General features: G+C 37.1%; 4 protein-coding genes across 4 annotated transcripts; 1 reads left to right on the forward strand and 3 right to left on the reverse strand.

Annotated features, from left to right (window-relative positions):
* Positions 1 to 3,094: 3,094 nt before the first annotated feature.
* On the reverse strand, positions 3,095 to 4,784 carry LOC111808276 (UDP-glycosyltransferase 90A1-like). The gene has a single exon (XM_023694163.2). The coding sequence runs from the start codon at positions 4,645 to 4,647 to the stop codon at positions 3,169 to 3,171; it is 1,479 nt and encodes a 492-aa protein (XP_023549931.2). The 5' UTR covers positions 4,648 to 4,784; the 3' UTR covers positions 3,095 to 3,168.
* A 454-nt stretch (positions 4,785 to 5,238) lies between these two features.
* Positions 5,239 to 8,515, reverse strand: LOC111808284 (LOB domain-containing protein 27-like). The gene is made up of 3 exons (XM_023694178.2): positions 7,561 to 8,515; positions 7,246 to 7,390; positions 5,239 to 6,970 (listed from the first exon to the last, which is right to left on the reverse strand). Exons 1-2 carry the CDS (start codon positions 8,409 to 8,411, stop codon positions 7,282 to 7,284), a joined length of 960 nt encoding a protein of 319 aa, XP_023549946.2. The 5' UTR covers positions 8,412 to 8,515; the 3' UTR covers positions 5,239 to 6,970; positions 7,246 to 7,281.
* A 2,778-nt stretch (positions 8,516 to 11,293) lies between these two features.
* LOC111808280 (FAD/NAD(P)-binding oxidoreductase family protein) lies at positions 11,294 to 15,145 on the forward strand. Its single transcript, XM_087117053.1, has 16 exons — positions 11,294 to 11,418; positions 11,501 to 11,626; positions 11,705 to 11,764; positions 11,861 to 11,974; positions 12,050 to 12,137; positions 12,281 to 12,423; positions 12,501 to 12,602; positions 13,567 to 13,638; positions 13,748 to 13,847; positions 13,913 to 13,995; positions 14,145 to 14,222; positions 14,314 to 14,412; positions 14,494 to 14,544; positions 14,636 to 14,692; positions 14,763 to 14,804; positions 14,904 to 15,145. The coding sequence occupies exons 1-16, from the start codon at positions 11,374 to 11,376 to the stop codon at positions 14,994 to 14,996; spliced, it is 1,353 nt and encodes a 450-aa protein (XP_086973179.1). The 5' UTR covers positions 11,294 to 11,373; the 3' UTR covers positions 14,997 to 15,145.
* LOC111808274 (NADH dehydrogenase ubiquinone complex I, assembly factor-like protein (DUF185)) lies at positions 15,113 to 18,612 on the reverse strand. The gene is made up of 10 exons (XM_023694158.2): positions 18,298 to 18,612; positions 18,149 to 18,210; positions 17,616 to 17,759; positions 17,369 to 17,479; positions 17,059 to 17,263; positions 16,736 to 16,794; positions 16,534 to 16,586; positions 16,226 to 16,448; positions 15,991 to 16,099; positions 15,113 to 15,566 (listed from the first exon to the last, which is right to left on the reverse strand). Exons 1-10 carry the CDS (start codon positions 18,554 to 18,556, stop codon positions 15,304 to 15,306), a joined length of 1,488 nt encoding a protein of 495 aa, XP_023549926.2. The 5' UTR covers positions 18,557 to 18,612; the 3' UTR covers positions 15,113 to 15,303.
* Between the last annotated feature and the right edge of the window lie 1,613 nt (positions 18,613 to 20,225).

Here is a 20,225-nt window from a genome sequence, read left to right on the forward strand (position 1 = left end):
ATGACAAATATTCAATTTTTTTAAAATTTATTTTTTCCGAAAAAAAGTGATTTTTGAAATAGGAAAATAGGAATAGAAAAAAAAAAAAAAACTATAAAATAAATGAAAATTCATTACTTCATTTAAAATGTTTAAAATGAAAGTTTGAATAATAATTTTATTAATTTGATAACAAGTTTGAATGCGCACAACACTATTCTCCACATTACTGCTCTACTAATTTGTGTAATACAATACATACATTATTCTTTAAAATAAAATACTAATAAAATGTTTATAGTTTTAATCAATCGACCACGAAATTGTAATTACAGTAAAAAAAATTATTTTTTTGGGAGGAAAGATAAACTTTATTTAAATATTTGAAACTCATATAATTAACAAATTTTTTAAAACATGGTACTCGAAAATAACACAATAAAACAAATTATAATTATAAACTGATTTTAATTGGATGGATTTTTTTTGAGCAGACACCAAATCTTTTCTTTAATTGAGATTGAATAAAAAATATATTCTCTTAATCTATTATAAATTATGAGGTGAAATTGGTATTAGCATTGATTTTTTTGTTTTCTATTTTTAAATATAGGTTTGTTCAGACCAGTTGTTTTTAAAATTAAAAGATTTTTGTGGTGTAAATAGAATAAAAACAAAAATACAACGACTTTAATAACGTCGGCTGCTCTGCTTCCATCACTACTACCTACCGTTTAAAATATGAATTTATATATATTTTAAAAATAAAAATTTAAAATAATAATCTTGAATGGTAGGCATATATATATATTTTAAAAATAAAAATTTAAAATAATAAATATATATATATATATATATATATATATATATATTTAAATAAAAATTTAAAATAGATGGTAGAGTAGCACGTGATCATATTGTCCCATTGTAAAGGACAATTAAAAAAAGAAGTGGATCGTATTGTCTTGCAATTAAAAAAACGCTTAAAATAATAATAATAATTAACTATTATTATTACAAATCAAATCAATTCATCAATCTCCTGTATTGTCTTTTGCGAATAATATAATACAATACAATCTAACATACAAAATAATAATATATTATTTTACCTCTATCATAATTTTTTTTACCAGATCAGGCCAAATATTATATTTATTTTACTTACTATATTTATTTTTAATTAAGGTCTTTGATAGAACTCTTAACAAAATCAGTTGAAATTTAAATTAAATTGAAAAAAATTAAATCATAGAAATCAAAATATTAATCAAGCAATTATATAACACTTAATACAAACAAAATAAAAAATTTCGGAAGATTTAAAATATGAAGTAACTTAATCCTATCTAAAATAAAAAAAAACAATTAATAAATTGTCTGACTATTATTAATTTTTTTATTTTAAAAACTCACATGCTTATCTTAATTATTAATAAATTGTTTGACTGTTATATAATACTTTTGTTTTAAAAAAATTGAATGCTTGTTTCAATTATTTTAATTCAATTCAACTAATGCTTATTAATTTAATTCAAATTAGATAAAAATAACGAGGAGTACCAAAAAAATATAGGAAACGATATCACCATCAATCACAATGCTATACCTTTCCTTCGTCCATCGAGACCAACGAGGGACAATATAACCTACTATCCATCTTTCGACTTGATCTTAGGACCTGATTCACCTTCCGTGGACGAACCTTGCGGAGGAACCCTTCGGTTTTCGAGACATTGGATTCTCACCAATGTTTACATTACTCAAGCCGACATTCTCGCTTCCGCTTCGTCCACCACTACTCGTGCGGGTGCTTCCCTCTAAGGCAGAACACACTCACCTTTCGTGGACAAACCTTGTAGAGGAACCCTTAGGTTTTTTGACATTGTATTCTCACCAATGTTTATGTCGATGCATTTTTACATCCCACATCTTCAATAGATTGCTTAACCCCGTTCATCCCATCCAAAAGTTAGTTGTGTACAAAGAATTTGCCACGCAATTAGTGATTTCCCTATCTAAATAAAAAATAAATAAAACCCCTAAAAACAAATAAATAATAAGCTAATATTATATAAATAAGAGGATCATTCCAATCCACTTCTTGTGATTCACTATCACCATAATCACACATTTCAAAACATTGACGTTAGTGGGTGGAAATTTGGTCTGTTGCAAACATAATGTTAGGTGCTATAATCACAACTTTTTGTTGACCATGGTCTCATTTACACCCTCCAAAAGCATATTTGCGCCGCCAATACCACGCCAACTACAGGGCCATGTTTGCGTCCGTCAAAGCCAGACCAACGCCATGCCAAAAATCATATTTGCGTCTGACAACGCCATACCAAAAATCATATTTGCTTCCGCCAACTCCATGACAGAAGGACCTTGTTTGAGTCAGCCAATTCCATGACAAAAGACCTTAACTCCATGACAAAAGACCTTTGTTTGAGTCCGCCACCGCCATAACACCATCTTCGCGCCCGCCAATGCCATAACACCATCTTCGCGCCCGCTAATGCCATAACACTGTAAGACCATATTTGCGCCCGCCCGCAGCGCCAGCGTCAGAATACCATATTCGCGCTCGCCCGCCCGTCGCGACAGCGTCAAAATACCATATTTGCGCCCGCCCGTCGCGACAGCGTCAAAATACCATATTTGCACTCCGCCCGCCGCGCCAGCGTCAAAATACCATATTTGCGCCCGCCCACCGCGCCAGCGTCAACAGACCATATTTGCACCCGCCCGCCACACCAACATCAACCAACATCAAAAGACCATATTTGTGCCCGCCGGAAGAGCAAATGTGAAAAGATCATCGTTATCTCGATAAATACCCCCACTGTTCACATTTCCAAATAATAAATCACTCCCATCTATTGCTTTATTTACAAGTAATCTCCAATGGTATTGTTGTAGCTGGTGTTGCTGCTGTTGTGTGTAAATCGGATAAACCAAGTCGTTGCTCCCGAAATTCCCTTCCGCTATCCCAATGCTTGACCCTCTTAACAATGTTTTTTTATTTATTTATGAAATGCATCTTTTTTAAACCTCAATCCAATGTCATAAAGTTTGCGGGTCTGTATCGGTGACCGAGACGGATCCATGATGGAGTGAAAGGGAACACGTGCCCTCTTATTTTCATTTAGTCAAATGAAGTGCATAGTTGGTGGGAAATATTTAATGAACATCATTTATTACATCTCCACTGGGTGCTGCCAAACCCGTCTGCGGTAATGGTAATTTGTTGCTGCACATCTTGTGAACCAGTTGTTCTAAATCCCTCCACGACGACCCATTCTCCCCCATGGCTTTCTTCGCCATCGCTGAAATCTCCATTGCTCTCTTCCTCACCTCCTTCCCCTTCTCTCCCTCCATTAACTCTCTCACCAATCTCTGTAAGCCCTTCCCTTTCACAAACCCCTTCACCAACCCTCCACACTCCACTGTCCTCATCCCCGCTCTCAACTCCTCCACCACCATCCTCGCGTTCAAAGCTTGATCCGCCACTAATGGAAAAGCAAGAACCGGCACTCCACAGCTCAAACTCTCCACCACTGAGTTCCAACCACAGTGGCTCAAAAACCCTTTAACGCTCTCATGGTTTAACACCTCCCATTGATCCACCCATTCCCTCACCACAATCCCCCTCTCCTTCACCCTCTCTTCAAACCCATCTCCTATTTCCTCATCTTTTCTCGCCCACAAAAAGCTCACTCCAGATTCCTCCAACCCAATCTCTATCTCCTTCATTTGTTCACTCGAAATCTCCGCCTGTGAACCGAACGCCACGTACAACACCGGCTCTCCTCGCCTCAGTTTTGCCTCCAACCATTCGAGCCACGTGCCGGTTTTGTTTGGTTGCTGAGTTCGAAGTTTTTGGGTGGAAGTCTGGGCCAAACAGAGCGGTCCAATATTCCAAGTCATTTCCATTCCCCTGTCACTTGAATAATTGCAGAACGTCGGCTCCAGCTCATAAAAGCTATTCACAATCAACCCGTAGCTATTTGTTGCTGCGTGGATTGACTTCATTATCAATTGAAAAGGGAGACATGTCCGACGGTCTGCGTGCCAGAAATCTTCATCGAAATCATCGCGGACAAATTTCACCCATGGAAAATCGGTGACGGTGATCATCTCGTCAGAGGACTTAATTCCATCGAAGAGTTTGTTTTGATTAATGGATGATACGATAGCGCGGCTGAAATTTGACATACCGCTGAAGTTGATTCGGGGAATGCCGAATTTGGAAGTGGACTCGACAGTCCACCAGAGGAACATGTCGGAGATTAAGAAATTGACCGGATGAGGTAGGGATTGGAGCTGTTTTTCGAATTCGGGTTGCATCAGCTCTGTGGCGGCCCAAAGGTCAGGTAAGAGGGAGGTTGAAGGGAGGGTGTCGGTGGATTCCACTCCGGCGGGGAGGCCGGGTACATTTTGGGGAAAAGAGAGGTTGATGATGGAGATGGAATCGGTGTCGGAGTCCAAGAGGAACTGGGAGATGAAGGGACGGTTGGCGGCGGTGGTGAAGATGGTGACGGAGAGGTGGGGGAAGCGGCGGCGGAGGAGGTGGATGAGGTGAAGAAGAGGAATGGTGTGGCCTTTTGCCATGAATGGAAAGAAGACAGCATGACCTGTAGATTGGGAAACTGACTCCATAATCAATTTTAGGCTTGCTATGAAATGCGATGCTTCAGCTCATATAGAGGATGAACACAAATAACAACCAATATAATAATTGAATTTCTCTTCTCTTTTCTCAAAAATCAATTTATAATACAGACACTAAATCTTTTTTTCTTCGTTTTTTTTGTTTTTTTTTTCTTCGTTTTTTTTGTTGTTATTTTCGATATTTTTTTTCGTTTCTTGTTGTTTTTTTTAATCTCTTTCGTTTTTTCTTTTTGTTGTTTTTTTCAATCTCTTTTTTATTTTTATTTTTTTTAAATATTAATTTATTTTACCTATGAAATATTAATTTATTTTACCAAACCAAGCCGAAATTAAGTTTGCTGTATTTATTTTTAATTAAGAACTTTTAAACATTAAAACACGTAAATTTAATTCAAATTGAAAATATTAAATCATAAAAAAATGATATTAATAAAAAAATTATATAACATTTTTTCACAACAAAATCAAAATTTTCATGAAGATTAAAATTAATTTAATCCTATTTACAATAAAAAAAATTAATAAATTTGACTATTATATATTATTTTTGTTTTAAAAAAAATGCAATGCTTATTTCAATTATTAAAGTAGTATAAGAGCCTTAAAAATGTCCCAAAAAAATACAGGTTGAGACCGTGAGACCAACACAAGCACACTGTGGTGCAGATGGCGAGAAGCCACGCTACAGAACAGCCATGTGATGCAGTTGGCGAGAAGCACGCTGCATCAGCCATGTGACGCAGTTGCCGAGAAGCCACGCTGCATCAGAGCCATGTGATGCAGTTGCCGAGAAGCCACGCTGCATCAGCCATGATGCAGTTGCCGAGAAGCCACGCTACTTCAGAACAGCCATTTGATGCAGTTGGCGAGAAGCCACGCTACATCAGAACAGCCATAACACTGCGGTGCACACACACACTGATTTTGTACTATCATATTGCTAGATCAATCGCATCCCAATGCTCCAAATTCAGTGACACTTTCCGTCCTCAAATCGAATACACTTTGTGTCCTTGAACCGATAATCATCTTTTGGTTAATCTAGTCTCTTCCATCCTTGGGACCAACAAGGGGTAGTATAGGAATATTCACCTGTTGTCTATCGACTACGCCTTTCGACTTGACCTTAGGCCCTGACTCACCCTCTGTAAACGAACCTTGCGGAAGAACTGTTAAGTTTTCGGGGCATTGGATTCTCACCAATGTTTACATTACTCAGCCGACATTCTCGCTTCCACTTCGTCCATTACTGCTCGCATGGGTGCTTCCCAAGGCAGAACGCTCCCCTAACAATGCATTTTTACATCCCACAGCTAACCCTTAGCCTCGTTCATCCACATTCAGAAATCAGTTGGCTAGAATCCAATGTTTACATTACTCAGCCGACATTCTCGCGGGTGCTTCCCAAGGCAGAACGCTCCCCGAACAATGCATTTTTACATCCCACAGCTAGCCCTTAGCATCGTTCATCCACCTTCAGAAATCAATTGGCTAGAATCGCCACACCATAATCACACATTTAAAACAGTGATGTTAATGAGGTGCAAATTTGGTCTGTTACAAACATGGATGTTGGGTGTCTGAGCTGATTTTAAACTTTATCTGATGCCATCTCATGATACCATATTGTCCCATTTACACCCGCCAACCCAAAAGAGCATATTTGCGCCGCCAATGCCGCGTCCGCCAATGGCACGCCAACACCATGCCCAATTCCGCGTCCGCCAATGGCACGCCAAAACCATGCCCAATGCCGCGTCCGCCAATGGCGCGCCAACACCATGCCCAATGCCGCGTCCGCCAATGGCGCGCCAACACCATGCCCAATGCCGCGCCAACTACATGCCAAAAGATCAATTTGCTTCCACCAACGCCATGCCAAAAGATCAATTTGCTTCAGCCAACTCCATGCCAAAAGACCTTGTTCGAGTCCGCCACGGCCATAACACCATAACGCCAGCGTCAAAATACCATATTCGCGCCCGCCCGCCCGCCACGCCAGCATCAAAAGACCATATTTGCACCCGCCCGCCACGCCAACATCAACCAACATCAAAAGACCATATTTGTGCCCGCCGGAAAAGCAATGTCAAAAGACAATATGGTATTAGAATTTCCTGGTTATGTTATTTTTTCGTTTCCATTTGTATACTCAACGGATCTTCTTCTTCTTCCAAGTCAATCACTCTCAAACATATTGATATTCCAGAATAGAAAGAAGTTAAAAAAGAGAAAAGAAAGAGAGGTCGAATCACCTGATGAGGCTAAACAGGAAACTGGTGCACCAGCCGACTCACGCCACATATTGACACTGTTCACCAAACAAAATTAAAAAAACAAAAAAAAAAAAAAAAATTCAGAATTTAAAATTCAAAGTTCTTTGTTTTGTTATAACATAGTCATTGATATTATTAATTAAATAATGGCATGTTTAAAACTATGCCACGATTTCTTCTATACAAATAAACTGGAGAGAACAAAAAAAAGCTCAAGGGATTGCTCAACTCATCCCTCCTCTTATTTTTGATCACTGCTAATAAGCCATAAAGAATATGAAAGAATGAACCAAATCTAAAATTCTCTTACTTCTACAATTGATTGGGTTTACGTGTCTCCATCATCTTATTTGATATGACTTGTTAAACTAAAGCAAGCTGCAGCGTTCTTGAGATCGCTCCTAGAAACATACTCAGCTGATGCTTCCGACACATCTTTGAACGTCGATTCCGCACTGCATGCAAAGCCCCAAAAATCCATCAATTTTCTTCATAATTTCTCTCTATAAATATTCAATTTCATTTCTTTTGCTCAATTTCTCTCCACCCATTTTATAATTCTTCCAATTCTTCCCGTTTGTTTTCTCAAACTTTTTTTAAGTTCAATATAAAATATATTACATACCTAGAATCGCATGCTTCTTTAGACTCAATATATGATTGCCGATCATCGGCTATTGTGTCAAATGGAATTTCGTCATAATCATGAGAAATTTCCATCTCTTGTTGCAAAGGGTAACCTTGAACTGTTGTCGGTATCAAATTAGATTGCATCAGCATCGAATCAACGTTACTAATATTAATCCCATAATTATCATTGTAATGTTGTTGAATTCTCAAGTCCTTCAACATCAATCCATTATTATCATCGTTATCTAGATAAATACCCCCACTGTTCACATTTCCAAATAATAAATCATTCCCATCTGTTGCTTGATTTACAAGTAATCCCGAATTGTATTGTTGTAGTTGTTGTTGCTGTTGTTGCGTGTAAATCGGATAAACCATGTCGTTGCTCCCGAAATTCCCTTCGGCCATCCCAATGTTGGGTGGAATGAATTGATCTTTAAACATAGCTAGTCTAGTTCTTACTTGTCGAAGTTCTTCAGCTACCTGTTGTATTTGATAATGGAGCTGCCATAACACGCCGCAACAACCATGAACTGGGAATCTAGCACGCATGTTCGACTCGTAGATAATTGATGTCATCGTCTCGTCTTTCTGCGACGCGTGGACTTGTCTAAGGATTTTCATTATGTTGCAGACGCCAAAGAGGCGATGGGCGTTTTGAAACATCTTTGGTTGATCAGCTGGGAAATATGGCGCTAAGGCACAGTCTTTGGAGCAGCGGCGACGTTGGTATTTGCATGCAGCGCAGGCTTGGCTTGTGCCGCCTTTAATTGTCATAATCAGAGCCCAAACGATGGAAATAGACACTAATATTGTGGTGGGCTGCGCGGGTAATTTTGAGCTCATGAGTGGATGAGGGGGGCGTGTGGTAATGGCCAATGGGACAGTGCGATTTAGCGAAGAAAATGTTCCAGATCCAAATGACTTAGTAAAAACAGCTTTGAAGTTTCTCCGATTCATAAGGATGGCTGAATCAGATCTATATATGGCCCTTCTCTCAATTGTGTTGCTCCTCCTTTATCGGTCTTGATTTGAATGGCTAATCAAGATATTGACCCAACTGAAATTATACTATTTTTCTCTTCTATCAAAAATATTATAGATCTACAAATCTCTCTCTCTCTCTCTATGATCTAAATCTAAAATGTCAATGCCTTCAATCTCCACGTCTAACTATACTATGAATATTTTTAAAATATATGGTTCCAATTTGAATATTTATCACATTTGTAATTAAATCTCTTTCACTAACAAACCATGGACGGTGGTCGAACCTTCGTGTGCGTGGTCGCGGATATCATGGTCATGGTCATACTTATTCAACTGTGCGACGTCATGATCTTGACACGCTTACCTTTGAGAGGAACTCAAGTTTTATATACATTTTTCGTCGAGTTTTGTGGCTTTGTCGGACTTTAGTGAGTCTTCGTCAAATGACCCGAAGCATTGATTCTCTAGTCCCCATGCCATGTTATTTGTGGATATCATACCGGATAGTGGGTGCAAAATCTAACCTCTGGCAAGTGGGCATGAATGTGATACCAACATCCCTGTGACGCCAGGTAGACATGATTTTGGTGAATTGGGTAGTCTCCCTTCCAGCCGCCTATAAGAGTGAGAGGGTTATTTTATATTAAAATAATATCAGTTAAACCCTGAAAACATTTTTTTTTTTTTTTTTAACTTCCTTATTAACTGAATCTCCTAACCTAATTTTTAATCCTTTACCCCTTGATGAAAGATTCTAGGAAAAATATAAATTATCGTGATTTGTATCCAAAAATAAGTTCGAAATTGAAAAAATTGGATCAGAAAATTACGAAACATAATTTTATTGGATCAATACTTCCAAATTCTAGGAAAAATATAAATTATCGTGATTTGTATCCAAAAATAAGTTCGAAATTGAAAAAATTGGATCACAAAATTACGAAACATAATTTTATTGGATCAATACTTCCAATTGAAGGAATAAAGGATCCATTGGATAAAGGTAGAATTTTTTTTAATCGTAACTAAATCTTCAATTTTTCCTTTGATAAAGAAGATTGAAGCAAAACAAAATAGCTATTAAACAGTGACTTTCGTTTACTCGACCTAAGGATTATATTAAATAGAAATAGGGAACCAAATAAATAACTGGAAAGATTGTTATAATCTTCTCTTGTATAGGGATCATCTATAAAGCCGGTCCTTTTGAATGCATTCAGACGGAAAGGCTGCATTCAGACGGAAAGGCTGACATAGATGTTATCTATAAAGCGCATTCAGACGGAAAGGCTGACATGGCTGACATATTCTTTTGAATGCATTCAGACGGAAAGGCTGACATACAGACGGAAAGGCTGACATAGATGTTATCTATAAAGCGCATTCAGACGGAAAGGCTGACATAGATGTTATCTATAAAGCGGGTCCTTTTTATACATAGTTTAACATGAACTAATGATTGGATTGAGTTCGTTACAATATTATACTAATCGATCCAAAAAAAACCTGATAAGAATAATAATAATAATTATTATTATTAAATAATAGTTAATCACACAAAATTATAAATTGTTTTAAAAATTAGGAACAAACTTGTATAACATAAATTTATTATTTATTATTTTTTAATTAAAAAATTTATTATTTTATTTTATTTTGACACATCAAATATTAAATATATTAAAAATTAAAACATATAACGGAAAATTTGAAGGATTAAAATGATACACATGTATTTAAATATTTTATGATATTTAAATATAATATAATATTTTTAATTTTAATATGTTATTTAAAAATTTGACAACCTCTCCAATTCAATCAAACATATATATTTAAAATATTAAAACATAATATTCTAACATATTGAAACATATTCAACAATTTAGTTTATCCAAATTTTAATTATGATAGAATATGTGTTTAGATATTCTATTATATTTAAATAAAAAATATTTTTAATATATTATTTTAAATCTGATAAATATTCCTATTATAAATAGGGTGTTAGAAAAAAGTATGTCATATTTTATAAGAAAAATAACATAAAGTTATTTTGTTTTATTTTTTATTTTATTCGATCTTCTAATTCTTTCCAGCACGATAAATGTGTTTTTAATATCTTCTGTCTTCTAATTTTATTCCAGGCACGATAAATATGTTTTTAATATCTATTGTCGAGTTATGAATACTTTTAATATCTGTTATGAACTATACTTAAATTAATTTTATTTGGGTATAATTTTATCAGTTTAATTCTATTATTTTGTTTTCAAGACACGATAGATTTGTGTTTTTAATATTTTCATTAACAGTTAGAACATTTTTAAATTAATAAACATAATTTTGTATAGGGTTAAAGAGTTTTTTTTTTTTAATCCAAATTTTCAAATTTACCATTCAATTCTATTATTTTATTTTCAAGACACGGTAGATTTGTGTTTTCAATATTTTCATTACCAGTCCGAACATTTTTAAATTAATAAACATAATTTTGTATAGGGTTAGTTTTTTTTTTAATCTAAATTTTCAAATTTACGATGAAAATATTTAAATGTGAACGTTTATTTTAGTATTATTTTGTTTGACACTCAGATTTATCAAACTATTATTATTAATTTGTATTAAGACTCATAAGTTTGTGTAATTTGGCGGTAAAATTTGAAGTTTTTTTTGTGTGTTGTCTCTAATATTAATATTTGTTGTGTCCTATACATTTGTATTATACTCATTTTATCCTTTTATACGAAGTGCTGTGATGTCAACCTAATTTCTATCTCGTTCTTCAGAATCGAAATCGAATCTTCCACCATTACAGATGAATTTAACGAAAGCTGTAACCTCCATAGTTGCAGTACAGAAGGTGATTTGTTTTTGTCATTATCAATTTATTGATGGCTTTCTCAGAAACGAAACAAATTTAGTCGGTGTTTTGTGATGGATAGTTGAATGAAGAACTATTGGTAGTAGTAGGAGGCGGAGCGGCAGGTGTTTATGGAGCTATTAGAGCTAAAACCCTCGCCCCCAATCTCAATGTCATGGTTATTGAGAAAGGGAGGCCCCTTTCCAAGGTTCTGTTCTTTCACCCATTCTCGACGTCACGCCGTTGTAGTTTTTTTTTTTTACCCATCCCTGTTTTTTCTTGTTAGGTCAAAATTTCTGGAGGAGGCCGATGCAATGTGACGAATGGGCATTTTACCGATGCAAAGGTGTAGGGTTATCATCAATTAGTTCTTACTTATCCTGGATTGATTATTAAGAACATGGAATGCATACTATCTGTTTGATAATTATACTTCTTTTAGAGTTTGGCAGAGCATTACCCTAGAGGCCATAAAGAATTTAGGGGTCCTTTTTTCAATGTTCATGGTCCAATGGATACAATGTCCTGGTTTTCCAATCATGGAGTTCAACTAAAGGTTGTGTTTCAAAGCTGTTCATCTCTTGTTTCCTTATTGGCATATGTAAATAATTTGTGTTTAAATTTGGAATAGGTTGAGGATGATGGAAGGGTTTTTCCTGTTAGCAATTCTTCTGCTTCCATAATTGATTGTTTGATGGCTGAAGCAAAACGCACTGGAGGTTTGTTAATTGACTGTTCTGTTCTTAGCATTCAGTATTTGGTGGTTCGTTCGACTAATTTCCGCTATCCTTTTCTGAAACTCTAGTGCAGCCATGTAGTTTATGCAAATGCTTTTATGCTGAGTTTTGAATTATTCGATCAGTTTCGTTGCAGACTGGAAAGGTCGTTACAAGTGCATCGATTAGTAGTGGCGGGAAGTTCGCTTTGAAGATTCAAAAGCTTATGAATTCTGTTGAACATGTTGAAGCAAACTATTTACTGATTGCTAGTGGGAGTAGTCGGCAGGTAGCAATTGCTGTCTGGTTTTTGTGCTTGAATGTGTTAGGATTGGCTTGATTCTTTAGCTGGTTACTTTTATCTAGGGCTTTAGTCTTGCTGCTCAGCTTGGACATTCACTTGTAGACCCAGTGCCAAGCCTATTTACTTTCAAGATTGAAGATCCTCAACTGGCAGAGTTGTCTGGGGTTAGTTCAAATTTCGCTCTCTCGTATAGTGATCAGTTTCGTTTCGTACCACTTGCCTTCAATTTATGGTTTTTAGTGCTTTCTTTTTATTACTTTGCATGTCTCCTCTTGTCAAAGGCAAAACACCTTAGAGACATTGTGAGATCCCACGTCGGTTGAGGAGGAGAACAAAACACCGTTTATAAGGGTGTGTAAACCTCTCTTTAACAGAGGCGTTTTAAAAACCTTGAGAGGAAGCCCGAAAAGGGAAGCCCAAAGAGGACAGTATTTGCTAGCGGTGGGCCTGGATCGTTATAGACGTGCTATAATTTATAGGGACTGTAGCTAGTGCCATCGAACCTCCCTATCTCATGTTGACGTACATGCTTTTTTTCCCTTAGCGTTTTTAGCTAGACATTTGTTGTCTACTTTACAAATGTATTCTTCAAAAGGCAAAAACAAAAAACCAAATGGTGTTATCAAACAAGGTCTTTATTTTCATGTTCACAACCACACTATAAGGCTTTGCTCTCAATTGACTTTCTTTATCCTTTATCCCTTGTCTAGAAAGGGTACTAGCTCGAAAATAGAAGCACTCAAACGTGATCCCAAAATCCTTCAATGGATCGGTCCCTTAAATATGTCGTACTCTTCCCGTCTAGACATTTATCAAAAGGATCTCTTCTTTGTTCTATGATAGTCTTCTATAGACATAGCTTGTCTAGTATTCTAATTTTTATAGATTCATTCCATTACGTCCCTCTCCAGGCACTCTAGCCGCCTACCTACTCGTGCTCATAGCATTAGTCTCACTCAATCTGTCTCTCTCTTCTTCTTCTCCCTCTGCTTCAGGCGTGGGCAGAGCTTTTTATGTCTACCCTATTCGGTCTAGGTGACACCGCATTTACTTAGTCATCGAAGAAATACTACTAGAATGTTAGTAACATCATCGTCTGCTCATATCTTAGTTACATGCCAATTTCAGGTTTCATTCCCTAAGGTCAGAGCAAAGCTTAAGTTAGAAAACATACAACGACATCTTCCACAATATACACAGGCAAGTTCTTTTGTCTCATTTCGAAAAGAGAAGAGGCAGGCACGTTCTTCTTCATGCGGTGTATTAACGCACGAAATGCATGATGCATAATATTTTTTTTCATATTTAGGTTGGGCCTATGCTTGTCACACATTGGGGACTTAGTGGACCAGTAATTCTTCGTTTATCTGCTTGGGGAGCTCGTGACCTATTCACTTCAGATTATAAAGGTTTCTTAAATTCCTTACTTGAAGGTTATAGTTTTATTTTTGTCAGCTAATATTGTTTTATGTAGGCCTGCTCATTGTGGATTTTGCTCCTGATTTGCATTTGGAAGATGTCAAAACAATTCTTAGCCGGCACAAATCTCAGTTTATGGTATTCTTGAATCATATACCGTTCATGCAAGTTCCTACTAATTTTTGGTTCTTCATCCAGACATCATTTTCTGCTCATTTTGATGACTCTCCTTTCTCTCATGTATTGTATTACTTGACAATTCCCCTGTACTCTCAACACATTTGCAGAAACAAAAAGTGCACAGTTCATGTCCTTCAGAGTTTGGCCTTGTGAAAAGGTTTTGGAAATATTTATTGGATCGAGAGGTTTCGATGCTATTTCCCATCATTAAACGATTACGCTATAGTTTTGTAGTAGTTCCCCTTTCCAATTAGTTTTTCGTTTTCTCATGACCAGGAAATAAATGATGAGATCTTGTGGGCTTCCATCTCAAACAAATCATTAGCCTCCATTTCTTCTCTGCTGAAGCAATGCATATTTAAGGTCTTGGGGAAGGTACATGTGTTAGCTTTTCCATGTTCTAAAATGGTATATAGCTCTTCCTTCACAGATTTTATAAGCTCTCTCTTCATGAAGGGTCAATTTAAGGATGAATTTGTCACTGCTGGAGGCGTTCAGCTGTCAGAGGTTCTCTTCTATTCCTCTCTCAAAAACAGAACACGAAAAGGAAACACGTCTAACTCACAACTGTTTTTATTCGTTTGTCTCTCCTATCTAGATCTCACTTAAAACAATGGAAAGCAAAATTCATTCTCGCCTATTCTTCGCCGGGGAGGTAATTATAATGATACCTTAGAGTTACCATAGCAGAGACTTCATTAAGATTCTAATGTGTTGTGTTATAGGTGCTAAACGTGGATGGCGTAACGGGTGGTTTCAACTTTCAGGTAAAATGAAATGTAGCGTTTAAGAGCTAAGAAGTGTGTAAGATTTATTTATAAAGTTCATCCTTGCCTGTGTGTTATACCATTGTTCTTCTTTTGCAGAATGCTTGGTCCGGTGGTTACATCGCTGGAACTAGCATTGGTAAACTTGCAAATGGTGAGTTTCTAGGGAGGGATATAAGCAATTTGGCTTAAGCACCCTTGCGTGTAAACTTGTTGAACATTCTGTGTGGAAATTCTCTGTACAAACTCATCCTTCGCTCCTGTTGAAAAAAAAATTTGATCTTTTCTCTCGTTAACATGAGCATAACTCATTGTTAATTGAAATGTTATTTTTCCTTTGAGGTTGGAAGTTTGATTCCTAGCACACCACATTTATTGTACTAAAAAAAGATTCGACCTTTGCTTTTCATATAATTGAACTCATAAACCCTGCTACAGAAAATTGATCTATAAAGGATAATATATTGGTTGGTTCCATAAGAAATACATCAAGCAGCTTTCATAGAAATGGCACTGGAACGCCATGCTTCTTGTTAACAATGGCCATTGCCATATAGCGGGTGCCCATTCCGATGGGTGCCTCTTCATCAGGCCCCTCCCAGAAGGGTGCTTCACCATCACCTACTAAACGCCAGTATCCACTCCTCAGCGACTCCGCCTGCTCATCTGTGCAATTTTCCAGCAGTGCCTCAACTCGAAAGTTAATGCCAAGCGAACCCAAGAACTGAGACTGAGTCATTGGACCGTACACGCTGACATCTCCTGAAAGAGATAATAACAATCTGATTCTAATCCTTCCTTCAGAAGACATGGTTGTCAAAAATGGAAAAACAGAAATTAAAAACAACAAAGCTATGATCTTTTTACATCCCAGAAATGGAGCAATAATCTTTTTTAGGGAAGAGCACTGTAATAATTGAAAGAATGAGAGTGCAGCAGTGTAACGGCCAAGCCCACCACTAGCAGATATTGTTCTCTATGAACTTTCCCTTCAAGGTTTTTAGAACATGCCTCCTCGGGAGAAGTTTCCACGCCCTTATAAAGAACATGCCTCCTCGGGAGAAGTTTCCACACCCTTATAAAGAATGTTTCGTTATCCTCTCCAACCGATGTGAGACCTCACAAGCTGAAGTTAATAATCATGTCAAATTCGATAAGTCTATTATGATATGCTAAAGACGTGCACCTGAAACTTCCTCGGCAGCATGGCGTATTGAAGGAAAATCAACATATGCACTAAGATCAGCTGAGCCAGGATTGTCGAGGATGTCAACAAACTTGTGTTTTCGAATTGCCTGAAAAAGTCCATAATAGGGCACCAAAACAATTCAAGTTTATAACGCACTACTGTTTACGAGCAGCCACCATGGGTGTTTGCTTAGCAGTATAAGTTCATGACGGACAATAGCAATATTCCAAACCTGCAGACTATCTGAAACAACACCATTGAGGCCATAATCAATAATGAGAGCGCCGCCTCCATCAGAACTTATTCTCTCGGCAATAGTTTGGGTCAACTCCATTGCTTTGGGGCAAATCTCAATCTGATTAAGATTAGCGATCTCTTCACTTGAAGACCATTTGCAGCGCTTCATCAAATAGAGAGCTGCAGGTGTTGGTTGGGGAGACAGAACAAATTTAAACCTATATGATACAGATAAAAATTGTCAAATAAATTAGATTAGATTTGCAAATAGACCAATCAAGAAGCAAAATTACTAATCCTTACGTTGAATCTTCTGCTAAATCTACCATTTTTTCACTCCAGCCACGAGAAGCTCTCTAGAAAGATTGAGATATCAAGTTCAATATTAAATAAAAAAATGTGCCTACTTCAATGAAAATGAACAATTTACTAGCTAGTTTCCCAATTTTCCCCTTATAACCATACAATGTACGTTCATACCAAAACTGGGATGAAGGAAACGAACCTGAAATTGGTGTACAGGCAGGGCATCATAAAACTCATGAGCAATAAGGATTGTTGGCACTGGAAACGAGATTAGTAAACAGAACAAGGAGAAAAAGAAATGAGTATACTAACAAGTAAAAGAGCAAAACATAAGTGAGATGATGATGATATAAAGAAGAGAAATTCATTGGGTAAGAACGATGATGATGCCATGACACGGGGACCTACATATCCAAGAAGGTCGATTCTAGATATATATCGAGATGGTAAGAACGATGATGATGGTAAGAAAGAAGAGAAATTCATTAAATATGGGAACAAGTAAAGAAGATAGATACACACATCCTGAGGGGACCCGCTCCAATGTGGGATGCCATGACACGGGGGTTCCAGTTAATGAGCTAACACTGCTTTTTTCAACACCATCAGCTTTATTATCTTCATCTCTACATTTCAAGGTCGAGTGCTGAAGCTTCTGTAATGCTGGACTACACTCTACGAAGTGTACGTGTAACGAATCGGTGAAGTTCTTAAGTTTGGAAGCACCCTGAATTGACAAAGGTGTTTTACTGATTAAGGGAAATTAAATACAGGTCCCTTGTTTACTCTTACAAATGCAATAGAAATCAATTCTAAGAAGTATGATACTTACACGTAGCAGATCAGCCATCAGAGTTCCTCTTCCTGGACCCAATTCTACCAAATTCACCTTCTCCGGTCGTCCCATTTGCTCCCAAAGACACATGGCCCAGACACCAACCATCTGACCTTGGCAAAAAGTATTGAGAAAACATTCGTATGCAACAGAAAAACCTCCAAGAACTGTATATATACATACATTTCATTGTGTTTGACTCTGCAAGATTCAGTAATGGAACCTAAAAGTACTGATGAATTACCTCGCCAAACATCTGGCTGACTTCAGGAGATGTTATAAAATCACCTTCTGCCCCAAAAACATCACGATTAATATAAAACCCAGCTTTAGGATTTGTCAAAACCTCTTCCATATACTCAGCAATTGTAATTGGTCCTCCACGAAACTGCCATATTAACAATAAAGAATTTATGGCATGCAATGAAAGTGATTCAAATAAACTAGAATTCAGTGAGGCAAACTAAAAGACCACATCTAGAATTCAGGTGGTCTTAAATCACACTAAAATGGGAAATCATAAAACGTTGAACAGACACTATGATTTCCCTTGAAATTCAGCATCGATCAGATTAAGACACTCATCTTTCCAGGATTTAGAAATTACTCAAAGAAAGGCACCTCATAGTTGGCATGAAATCGAAGACAGAATTCAGAATAATTTCATAAAATGGAACCACGCAGGAACTTACAGAGGCAATTTTACAAACACCTCACCTACATTCAAAGCAGAAGAGGCACACACGAAACAAATGAAAGAAAAAGAAGAAACCAAACCTTGATAATGCCTTTGAGATGCTTGACAAGCTCAGAGTCCGAAGAAGGCTCGTGAGAGTGCGCTGCCATTAACCCACCCAAAAGACGGTCTCATTCATCTCGACATGTAAAAGCAAAACGTAATCAAATGAGATTGATAGAGGAGGTACCAGGTGGGTTACACAATCCAGATCGATCAATGGAAATTGTGGAGGCGGAGGGTTCAGAAGAGAAGGGTCGATTGAGGACGCCCTCATCCTCCAGGTGCTGAACGATATTACTGTCCGGGATCTGTGACGAAGAAGAAGAAGAAAAAAAGGAACTTTGACGATAAAAAGCAGTCGCGGGAGCGAAAATGGGTGTGGTAGAATAGTGGGCACCGGCTGGAAGGCGGCGCGCAAGAGCTCGCGACAGCAGGCGTCTTAGCATTGTGTAGCGCAACAGAGCGAGGAGTGGGCACAGGGGCTGCCGCTGTTATTTACCAAGTCTCTAACCCGTCTCACTCGTGGATTTGACTTCCGTGAAGGGGGATTATGGTTTCAACTGTAAGTTAAGTCATATATGAATTTATATTTCAAACTGCAGCTGTATTAATTTTATACCTTACATAGGTAATATTCCCCTCTGAATTACTCTTACTGTACCTTCGAGACTCACAATTTTTTTGTTTGACACGTGAAGTTTATATTAAGATGATTAAGTTAAGAGAAAACATAGTTATTGATACTATACCATATTAGAAATAAAAACGATTTAGTACGATATTTTTCACTTTCAATATGGTGGGCTAAAGTCAGTTTTACGAGATCCCACATCGGTTAGAAAGGATAACAAAATATTTCTTATGAAAGTGTGAAAACCTCTCCCTATTAGACGAGTTAAAAAATTGTGAGACTGACGACGATACGTAGCGGGCTCAAACGGACAATATGTATTAGTGGACTTGGACGGTTATAAACATGTCCACTGTATTGATGTTACTATACTGTTTTTGGTTTTACCAGGGTCCCAGGCTAAATGCTGTTGGGGCCTACAGATTGGGAAAAGAGCACCTTGTTTGGATGCTTTTTAGTTGGGCGGCAAGTCAGGGTTGGAACGGTCATCCGACATGCGGTTATAGGCAACACACCTTAGACAACCATGACCGTGACAGACCGTGAGCCCCGCGTTCAACATGTCAACATTAATCGGGATTTGCTCCATTGGGTTTTTGCTGTTTGATATGCTAAAGAACCTGATGAAATTGTCTCAAGGTGATCTCTTTAGGAACATTGTTAGCTTTTCTTCATTAAATAACATTCCTAGTCTCTTATCTTTTTTAAAGTTGCATTATCATCCTTTCTTTTCCTTTAACGATAACGACAGCTTACCAATATTGAACTCTAAAAAGAGTAGCAGAAATCCAACAGTCATCAATGGTTATGCACTAAAATAGGACCCAACTCCAACCCCTTTTTTGGGTGCACCAATGTTGCTGGATTTGTTTATATTACTGACATCCAAATCCAAAGGTTTGATCTAAACAATAGGCCAATGATTTTGCCAAAAGCATATGAAAACAGAAAACTATAGCTTCATTTGAGTCTAACAATCGGTTTTGTTTGTGGATGACAGGAAGAAAATTACATATTTTGAGATCCCACATCAGTTGGAGGGTAGAATGAAACATTCTAAGTGTGTAAACCTTTCTTTAGTAGACGTGTTTTAAAATCGTGAGGCTGACGACAGTATGTAATGAGATAAAGCCGACAATTCTTGCTACCAGTGAACTTGAACTATCACAGAAACTCCTAGGATGATGGGAACCGATTGAGACCTGAAAATCAATCTCAGAGGCTTGTTCTTTTTGGTCGTGACACTGGGACCCACCAAGTAAAAGATGAACTGAGCTAAAAAAATCACAGCAGGCATTAGATGTGAATAATATACTCGACCATTGCAGAGATAGAACAAAAAATGGCGAAAAGAAGCACCCATATGAACAGAGCATCATTTATGACCAATTAAATAAAATAGTAAAAGGAGGAGATGATTGATGTGTTTTATTATTATATGATATGATATGATATGGTTTTAAAGGAAAAATAAAATACATTAT

Source organism: Cucurbita pepo, chromosome 13, assembly GCF_057944985.1.
Source record: "Cucurbita pepo subsp. pepo isolate OVF chromosome 13, ASM5794498v1, whole genome shotgun sequence".
NCBI lineage: Eukaryota > Viridiplantae > Streptophyta > Magnoliopsida > Cucurbitales > Cucurbitaceae > Cucurbita > Cucurbita pepo.

Excerpts from the sequence above, each read along its gene's own strand:
- LOC111808276 (XM_023694163.2), bottom strand. The coding sequence starts at position 4,647 with ATGGAGTCAGTTTCCCAATCTACAGGTCATGCTGTCTTCTTTCCATTC.
- LOC111808284 (XM_023694178.2), bottom strand. The coding sequence starts at position 8,411 with ATGAGCTCAAAATTACCCGCGCAGCCCACCACAATATTAGTGTCTATT. Across the intron at positions 7,391-7,560 it reads AAAGAAGCATGCGATTCTAG|TGCGGAATCGACGTTCAAAG; the intron begins GTATGTAATATA and ends CTTTGCATGCAG.
- LOC111808280 (XM_087117053.1), top strand. The coding sequence starts at position 11,374 with ATGAATTTAACGAAAGCTGTAACCTCCATAGTTGCAGTACAGAAG. Across the intron at positions 11,627-11,704 it reads AAGGGAGGCCCCTTTCCAAG|GTCAAAATTTCTGGAGGAGG; the intron begins GTTCTGTTCTTT and ends TTTTCTTGTTAG. Across the intron at positions 14,413-14,493 it reads TATTTAAGGTCTTGGGGAAG|GGTCAATTTAAGGATGAATT; the intron begins GTACATGTGTTA and ends CTCTTCATGAAG.
- LOC111808274 (XM_023694158.2), bottom strand. The coding sequence starts at position 18,556 with ATGCTAAGACGCCTGCTGTCGCGAGCTCTTGCGCGCCGCCTTCCAGCC. Across the intron at positions 16,795-17,058 it reads GGAGCGGGTCCCCTCAGGAT|TGCCAACAATCCTTATTGCT; the intron begins GTGTGTATCTAT and ends TCTCGTTTCCAG. Across the intron at positions 16,449-16,533 it reads GATTTAGCAGAAGATTCAAC|GTTTAAATTTGTTCTGTCTC; the intron begins GTAAGGATTAGT and ends TGTATCATATAG.